Here is a 9907-nt window from a genome sequence, read left to right as displayed (position 1 = left end):
CAGAGAACCACATTGTGGTTTGTTTGAAATCATGGCTAGGCAAGTCATGGCTTTATGTGAGGTGTGAGATTAGTCTGCATAAATCAGAATTGTTTATGTTCATTGCACTATCATTAAAGTTTACTAATCTCTGTTTTCTCTTTCTTTCCTTGGGCATAATGATGGGGCCCTTTTTTGCCAGTCTTGCTTTGCATCTGTCCTGTGCATTCGGTGTGGGCTTGTGTCCGTTCCTGTCCTGCCAGTTGTGTGTGCACTGAAGAGAAGAGTTGTGCCATTCTTTGTGACAGAACTGGCCTTGCACAGATCCCTAAAGAGTTTCCTTGTGAAGCATATTCTATTAACTTGGATAAAAATAACATCAAATTCCTTGCTGAGAGGGCATTTGGTATCCTCCCATCCCTAAAATCTCTTTCAATAAGCCATAACAACATATCCTTTATTACTCCTGGTGCTTTCAAAGGGCTTGCTAGCTTAACTGAGTTAAAAATGGCCCACAATGAATACATTCGTTATCTGCATACCAGGACTTTTATTTCTCTCCAGAGACTAGTCCGATTGGATTTAGCAGACTGCAATCTTTTCAACATTCCAGACAGGATTTTTATAGAACTTCCAGCTCTTCAAGAACTCTTCTTCTTTCAGAATAACTTCCGAAGGATCCCAGGAGCTATAAGAGGGATGGAGAATTTAACCCATGTTTATTTGGAGAAAAATAAGATAGAAGCAGTAGCATATAATTCACTTCTGGGCTTGATCCGGTTGAAATATCTCAATCTGCAAGTCAACAAAATAAATGTCATTCACAATAGAGCTTTTCAGGATTGCCAGAAACTCGAGTACCTTTATTTAAATGACAACTTCATCAGTAACCTCCCTAATAATTCCTTTGATGGTCTGCGACGTCTAAGGATGCTTAATCTTGGTGGTAACTTTCTCAAAATTGTCTCTAATACTTGGTTCCAGGATCAATCTGAATTGGAAGTTTTGTACTTGGACAGAAACTGGATCAGTTATATTGAGGAAGGTGCTTTTGAAAACCTCACGAGTTTAGTATATTTGCACTTGAATGGTAACAATTTAACTACGTTGCCTTTCTTAGTCTTTCAACCAATCTACCTCCTAGGAAGACTCTACCTTTTCCGGAACCCCTGGGAATGCGATTGCAAGATTGAGTGGCTGAAAGAGTGGATGGAGAATTATGGACTTGTAAGAGATATTCCTTGCACTTCCCCGTCTTCAGTAGTTGGCCTTGACTTAATTGATGTTATTTTTGAGAAGACAGAGGAAGGTCTGTGTCTTGACCCAGAAGAATTAAACACCTCATCTTCTACACCTCTTCCCACGCAAGAACTACAGTCAACTACAGAGAATAAATTCAACAGTCTTATCTCAAAATTTCTACTCCAGAAGGGACTTTCAGAGGAGGTGGTAAACACCACAGGAGGTTTCAGCAACACTACTCTGTTAGATGACTTGATTAATAAAGCATCTTTAGGACAAGGAGAATGTAATATAAAACAAATATATTTTAATATTTGGGTATTCTTTATATCTCAAGTGCTATGGATCATATAGCCCAAAATACTTTCAAATTAATTCGACTGTTTTTCTACTCAAGCAATGGATGAAGTTTGTGATATCAATACTATATTTAGAACTAAATTTAAAAATATCTTCTGGGCTCATATTTTAAAATAGATTCATATTCATAGCAATGACAGTTATTTCACATAGTTAAGAAATTAAAATGAGAGAAAATTGGAAGGTAATAAAACCAGTTGTGTTTATTAAGGAAGTTCTGCAAAACACATCACAGTTTTCAGCAATATTACTCAGATATGGAAACAGTACTATAGTATTTAGAGTTTCTGAATGGAATGGAAGCCAAAAAGAGGAGTAATGTCCCCTACAGAGGTTTCAGAGACATTTGGTACCTGTTCTGGGAAATGATAGGTTGATTTAGATCAAACAATGTCAAATTCTCAGTTTCATCTTCTCATTTTAACTCTGCTTAAGAGGGTTAGGGTTTGAACCCTGCAGGTAGGACTGGAGTGCAATTTACTTCTTAACAAAAAAAAACCACTGATATTCATAGGGATTGATACTAATAGAAGAGACTATTCGTAGCTCAGGGCTGAATGGTTGATATGCTGAAGCATGGAAGATGTAACCTGGTTGGATAATGAAACATCTCCACAAAACAACCAAGCTCAGTGAACACCAAGGACCCCCAATAGGGATTGATACAGTAGCTATTGTCCAGTTTGTGACCGATTTAAGCAGGTCCTCATATTTTTTTCTATGAAAAATGCCAAAAGTATCTCTGTAGTGCTTTAAAATAAGGAGCAAACTTATGCACTTACATTGTGTTACACTCTAGATCTCAGAAACTAAAAGGCATAATAAACAAACTACAAGCTCACTCATGTCTACTTGACTTTTCTTCGCCTGTGGATGGCTTAGTATGAAGTATTGAATAAAGAGCTGTAGCTATGTAGAACAGTGGCATATATCAAGTATGAATATTATTTTAATGAAAGCTTTAATTTTTTTTACCGTTGCCCATGGTTCCACATTTTATAGCTGTTAATGTAGCAATGCTCAAAAGCATCACTCCCCATCTAGAGCAGCGTTTCCCAACCTTAGGAACTTGAAGATGCGTGGACTTCAACTCCCAGAATTCCCCAGCCAGCATAGCTGGCTGGGGAATTCTGGGAGTTGAAGTCCACGCATCTTCAAGTTCCTAAGGTTGGGAAACGCTGGTCTAGAGAACATAATTGCTCCTTAAACAGCAGTACGGTGAGTGGATATTTTTCTAAATAACATGATCCTCCTGACCTAGCTGAAACTAGACCTGGACTCCCTTCCCCCCCCCTCAAAGTTTTTCCACCTGGAGAGCCTTCCCTAGCAGCACCCTTCCAAGTGGAAATATTGCCGAAGCCATGCTCTTGAGTGGCAGAAACTGTAGCCTGTGTCTGTTTCACTTCCAGCAGTGAAAAAATCTGATGAGCTTCATAGATGGGCCTTTGCCTCCCAACACAGGCTGTTCCTTAGAGATTGCAAATGCCAAGCAGTGCTCCCATTTCATCAGCTGCCATTCAGGATCTTTCTGCACTCTCTAAACCACGTGCTGCATCCCCATATCTACTCCAAACAGATCTTTTTCCCCCACTGTTGTCAGAAACATTACCATCAACACACATTTTGCTAGTTTCTCCTTGAGTCCACTTTCCAGCTTTGGAAGTGGATCTTGAAATGATTGACCATGATTTCTTACTGGCTTCCCCTTTGATTTGATTTGTAGGAAGCTGTCAGAGAACATAAACAATTGTGATCATGTGATCATAACTCACTGCAACATCATAATTTCTAGCTGATTACCAAGCACTGGATCACAATCATACAACGGCAGGGATGCTGCGATGGCAAGAACAGGACAAAACTGCCACTTATTCAGTGCTGTCTTAAGTTTGAATGTTTGCTGAACAAGTGGTTATTAAAGGAGGACCACCTGTAATCTGACACCAGCATCTACAGCAGACATGTCAAACACAAGGCCCGGGGGCTGGATCCAGCCCGCGAAGTGGTTTCATGTGGCCCGCGAAGCCATCCTGGAAACAGTGAGGGAACAGCCCCCTCTGCCTTGGCCCTGGCCCAGAGACCCTCCTTCTGCCAGAGACCCTCAGATCTGTCCCACTCCTGCCCAGGCCCCCATAGGCACCCTTGATGTGAACGATGTAGAGCTGGCCACGCCCACCCAGTAGGCCATACGCACTCTAGCCACACCCACCCAGTAGGCCACGCCCACCCTGGCCACACCCACCCAGCCCCTTGAGGGCAACTGCAATGCTGATGCGGCCCTCAATGAAATTGAGTTTGACACCCCTGATCTACAGCTACTGAAAATGTTGTAAGGGACTTGCTCCTTCAACCTCAAGCTGCCAAAATTGCTACCATCCAGCTTCTAGTCAGCTCATTATGCTTTCCACCCCACCGATCTCCTGTAGAAACACTTGGACCTTCTACAGCAGTACCAATAGGAGAGCCACTCCTTGGGCTCTGCTCAATTTCCGTTAATGAACGATGTTGCAGAACTTGCTGGCAAACATACTGAGTAGAAGGCAATTCAAGAGTCTGTCATTACCCACCTCAAGTAATCCAACTGGAGTATGCCCCAGTTCTACTAATCTAAGCCTTTCAGTTTTCAAAAACAAGCTAGCTGTAAACTCTTAGCTTTTCCTCTGATCTCACTAGACATGTTCCAGTATCACCATCTGCTAAATGACACTTGCCCTTCCAGTAGCCCCTACAGCTAATGTTTCTGAATGGCGGATTATATCTGAGGACTGGGTTTTTCTTTCATCCCTAGAGCGATTTCTTTTTTTGCTCCAGGAAATATGGAAGCTCAGTTCCCATAAAATTAAACAACTCTACTGCTATTTGAGAGTGACACCTGACCTGAAGGATGGCATACTCATATGGGACATGCACACACTTATTTCTTCCAAAGTGTTGCAATTGTTTCACCCTTTACTCCCACTTTTCCTAAATGTGCTCTCTTTGACCACTGGGTTAAAAAGTACATTGCTAACCTTACTACTAATTAATAGATATATATATCTTTCATCCTGTAGCCCTATTTCACAAATCAGCAGAATTTGAGACAGTTGTAAAGATTGGCTGTTAGAACTGACAGTACAAAAAAAGGCTGCTGCTGCACCTTGGGGTGTGAAAAGCGGCTGCTGCCGTGCAGCAGGGCATAAAAGTGGGCACAGCTGTGCCATAGGGTGCAGAAATGGGGCTTGCAGCCCTGGGCATGCGCACGTGCATGTAAAATGCTTCCCTCTCCCTTTCCCTCCGATCCGCCAACCAAGAAAAGTTGGTGACCTCTGTTTTAAATGATGATTAAATTAACTAATTAACCAGGGGAAAAATCTGCTTTTATTATAACCTTGCTAGCTATAGGCACCTTATTGATTCTTATAAGGCAACAAATAAACTAAACTTGCTGTTCACTTGTCACTAACAGCCATTTTCCTTTTTAATTACCTAAAATGATGATAAAATCCATGTTTTTAACATACTTTATAGAAATTTCAGCAGATGATTACAAGCTGTAAGAGGAGGGGAAAAAAAAATCACTGATGAATTTCATAAGATTCTTCACATTTCCTGCAGACTGCAACCAGGCCAATCAGGTTTACAATAGGTCCCCTGAAGTAAGGACAATCTTAGTAAGCCTCTTTAAATCCAATTCTTTCAATGGATCTATAAACTTTACTTTTTAAAAAATCTGATCTTATGAAAGTCCCCAAAGACATTTCTCATAGCATGGGTGCTGTGGTAGGTCTTTTTTTTTGAATGCTAAATTCATTCTGAGATAAGGAATTATACATGCGTAGTATTCCAAATACAGTTACATAACAGATTAATGTAAAGGCATTTATATAACTTTTGTTTTCATTTCTTCTCCTAAAAACCCACTTCTTTCTCTTTGCTGCTCCAACATTAAAAGCAAATCAAAGCAAGGAAAACAAAATAAAACCAGCTAAGGAAGATGAGAAACTTTAAGATCATTTTGGAGCTGAATTGGCATAGCGCCATTTTCCTAATGAAGTTCTTGTTACAGTAGTGATTTGTCTACCAGAATAAAGCATGAATAGCTGTACAAAACTGGCCACTTTTGTTTGCTCCATGAAGTAAAACAGCCTTCTCCTACCTGGCATCCTGCTGATATATTTATTTATTAAATTCATATGCTGCCCATCTTGCCAATTGAGGCAACCATGCATGGCTTACAATGTAAATGTGTCAAGTTACAAGTCCCATAATCCCTATCAGAAAGGCAAATAGGGGTGGACCAAACAGAAAACACAATCAGATGAGCCAATTCTACTTTATTGTAAGGCGCCATGAACAGCAGCTTGCAAATTTGAAAGAACAGTTCCCTCTCTGCTTTATATCCTGAGAAATTAGGGGGTTGTCTTCTGAGTCTCTTGCCCCACCCACTGTCCAGCTGTGGAGCATGGTCTTATAGACTTTCCTAGGCAGTATCTTTGGGCCCGGCCTCCCAAGGAAACTCCCACATACCATCATTACAGTAGACGCCAAATATATTTTTCACTCAGGTGCTGGCACCCAGATAAAGATTAGCCCAGTGCAGTCATGGCTGTTCCATATTTCAAAAATAATCTGCTAAAATAGCTAGCTGCACTCTGTAAAGATATGAACATCTTAGGGTTTTGAACTAGAAACACAAGTAGAGCTCTTAACAAAAGTAATGCAATTCTGTTCCTTTCATTCAAAGCATTCTGGTACATTTTTTGCTGGTCAAAAGTGATTCACTTGCTTGTGTTGTTAAAAAAAACAAGATATGAATTAAAAATATTCAGCATTTCTTTTAGCACCAAGGATACTTTATACCCTTTTCTGTTTTCCCCAAGAAATACACAAAAGTTTATTTACAATCATTTTCAAGAGGCCAATTATAAAAATTAATGACTGAATCAAAATAGTGAAAAATTCAATAACCCAGTAACCAATTATTCTTATTTTTGTTCTTAAGAATGATTTCTCTGGACAAATACTTTTTTCCTTTGTGAGGTATATTAAAATTTTATTAGATATAGATGTAAATTTTAATATTTCTTATTCACACTGAAAACATCAGATATTTGGTATATTACCAATCAGAAGACTTATTCATGTTAAACCAATCTACCAATTTCCTCTCTCTTCTCTGACTTCCTTTTAAAAAGCCAGTGTTAAATCAACTTATTTCTAGACATCTTATCCAGAGGGTGAACTTATAACTGTGCATATGCTCTGTGTATGTTACAAAAAATATATGATTTCACAGTTCAGTTGTTAACAACTCTCACTCAATATGACCAGAAAAAGGCTATCAATCTGAAAATAGGGCAGCACTTGTGTCAAGCATTAAATGGTTTCATGCATGTTCGAACCTCACTGCTTTTCTGAACTCTTTCCAAGGCAATTATCTTATCCTCGCAGTAATAAAACAGAACTTTGACAGTGAGGAGCTTATTGCATTGAGCACATTATATAACTTCTGTTTAGGAGGGACATGATCCACTCCTCTACAGGATTTTACTTGGAAATGAAGTTGCTATCTGAAATATACAGGGGATAAGGAAGATTCAGCAAGCATGACCTCTTAAATGGAGGGGAGGGGGGCACTCCCTTTTGCTTCAAGTGGACACATTTGAATTTTTGAAGTTGTGTTGTGGGCACTCTCCCATTTCTGGTGATAAATTATGCCTGAGGCCGTTTTCCTGTGCAGTCTGCAAACTTCTCATTTTAAAAAAAACCTAAAATAATTTAAAATAAAGTAAAGTGGGAGAAGGAGCTTAAAGGGGATCAAAGAAGTTGTTATTTCCCTAGCCTTTTCCTACTGCAATTTATTTTGTATGACAATCCCTGTCCCCTTCATATTTCTATTTTTGGGCTTAAAATAAGTACCTCTTCAAGTTTCCTTTTGCTCCCCTTGATTCATTTGTTGTAAACTTACTGCTTCCCAATACAGGTATGCTATTTTTAGAAAGGTTTTTTTTTGGTGTTCTGGTTGATCCCTATTAATTAATTAATTAAACTTATATGCTGTCCATCTTGCCGGAGGTGACAGATTACAGACATACTGTTAAAATATGCTGTGAAACATTAAAACAATAAATGAGGACCTTAAATTTAAAGTTCAGGTAAAATAAAACTGACCTCAATGGAGAGGAGAGACCAAAGTGTGCATAAGAAGGGAGGTTATTTACTCCACTAGTCATCTCCAAAATGCCACACTGCCATTGTCCCTGGCTACTTGGCACAGCTATGTCTTCAAGGCCTTTCGGAAGGCCAAAAAGGCAGGTGCAGATCTCACCTCAGGGAACATGATGTCCCACAGGGAGAGAACCACAGCAGAAAAAGCTCTTCTTCCGGACCTCACTGGCCAAAATTCTTTAGCCAACAGAGTCTGCAGCATGCCCTTTCTGGTGGTATGGATGGGTGGGCAAGTCCCATAGCTGGTTCCTCAGATAGTCTGGCCCCCTGCCATGAAGGGTTTTAAAAGTGATAACAGCTTGGATTGCACCCAAAAGCAAACTGGCAGTCAGTGCAGCTCATGGAACAGTGGTGTAACATGGGTCACCCTAGGGGCCCTAAAACTGCCTGCCCAGCTGAAGTTTCCATATACTCTTCAAAAATAGCTCTATGTAGAATGAATTGCACTAGTCCAGCCATGAGATGACCAGGGCTTGAGTGACTGAGTGCGGGACTCCTGATCTGGGAAAGGGTGCAACTGGCGTGTGATCCAAAATTGTGCAAAGGCTGTCCTAGCCACAACTGCCACCTGCTCACTGAGCAGGAGTCACGAGTTCAGGAGAACCCCCATATTATGCACTGGATCTATTTGGGGCAGTACTACCCCATCCAGAATTAAAGATATTAAAGTCCCAGAGCCAGAAGGTCCATACACTGAAGGCCACTTGCTCCTACTGGGGTTCAGTCAAAATTTTTTGTCTCCCATCCAGACCTCTGCAGCCTCCAGGCATGAGAGGATAGCAACAGCATCATTTGGGTGATCCGGGATGGAGTATCATCAGTGTACTGAAGGTACCTCATCCCATGGCAGTTTCCAATCAATTTCCAATCAAGACAGAAACTTGTCCCTGAAGAATACACTAGTAAGATGAAGAAACAGAAACTAGGCTTTGTTCTTCATTTTATTTAAGTTTTTTTATGAACTTTAAATATTTGAAATCTTTTAAAAGTAATTATAATGAAGAATGCTTTTTTTGCAGATCAGTTTGTCAAGTGTGTCTACAGAGGTGTTTGTGCAGAACTCTGAAATGGTGGCACAGGTGACAATAAGTAAAATGTGGGAAATAAAACATGGCTTTGTGTCAGTAAGGGAGCATTCAGATCAAATTTTGTTCTTCAGTAGGACATGAAGATATCTACAAAAGTAAGGTTGTTAACGCACACAATAATAAACAGAATACTTTGTAAACGGCTCAAAATTGAGCAAGGAATAAGAAAATGATTTAACTTCCCCTAGGTTTTTTGTGCATTTATAGATTAACACCCAAGGAACACTTTGATGATGTTAGAAGTGAGGTAAAGAAAAATAATATGTATACATTTTATTTATGTGCAGATGATAATGCTAAGAATTCAAATCATTTGCAGCAAAACTAAGATAGTTGTCAAGCAAGAATGATCATTGAAAATAGATGTCTGATCATGTTGAAGTGCTTTTTTCATATAGAGAATGTGAATTAAGATAGAATTGAAAATAAAAAATATGGAGTAAATAGGCCAATACAAGAAGGAAAACTAAGAAAATCTCAGATAAATGGAGCTTATGGGACAATGAAAAAGAAATTAATAAGAAGTTTAAAGAACAAAAGGCAGGGTAGGAATTAGTGTATGAATGTCATGGTGGCATAGATTATTTATAAGAACAGAATACAGAGATATAGTTGGTGTAAGATAAGATCTAGAATTCCTTTTCTTATATATTCTGCCTTTAATGTTTAATTTATACTTACTCTGTTATACATAACCCAGCATAGACTATGATGTATGTATGAATGCATAGGATCCAGGAGACATTTGATGGCATACTTCAAAATGTAGCTATCTCCAATAAATGATATACTAAAAATGCATGATAATAATACACAATAGCTTGGACGGCTAACCATGCTATTAGAATATAGAATAAGACAGAATCATCCCCCTATTACATGGAAATCTACTCTCAGAATTCCTGAACAATCAAAGCTGTTTGGATAATGAAAATATCCACTGTGACACAGATGTTAACAAAAACCATGAAAATAGATGTCCAATTCATAAAATTGGTAAGTAGAGCAGATTTTAAGATTGAGAAGAA

At 39.2% G+C, this 9907-nt stretch overlaps 1 protein-coding gene across 1 annotated transcript; it reads left to right on the top strand.

Annotated features, from left to right (window-relative positions):
* Positions 1-363: 363 nt before the first annotated feature.
* On the top strand, positions 364-2422 carry NYX (nyctalopin). The gene has a single exon (XM_083362655.1). The coding sequence runs from the start codon at positions 487-489 to the stop codon at positions 1573-1575; it is 1089 nt and encodes a 362-aa protein (XP_083218781.1). The 5' UTR covers positions 364-486; the 3' UTR covers positions 1576-2422.
* Positions 2423-9907: the final 7485 nt, after the last annotated feature.

The sequence above is a fragment of the Vipera ursinii genome, assembly GCF_947247035.1.
Source record: "Vipera ursinii genome assembly, chromosome: 4".
NCBI classification, from domain to species: Eukaryota; Metazoa; Chordata; class Lepidosauria; order Squamata; family Viperidae; genus Vipera; species Vipera ursinii.
Note: the sequence above shows the minus strand (reverse complement) of the source record. Positions and strands in the feature narration are given on the sequence as shown.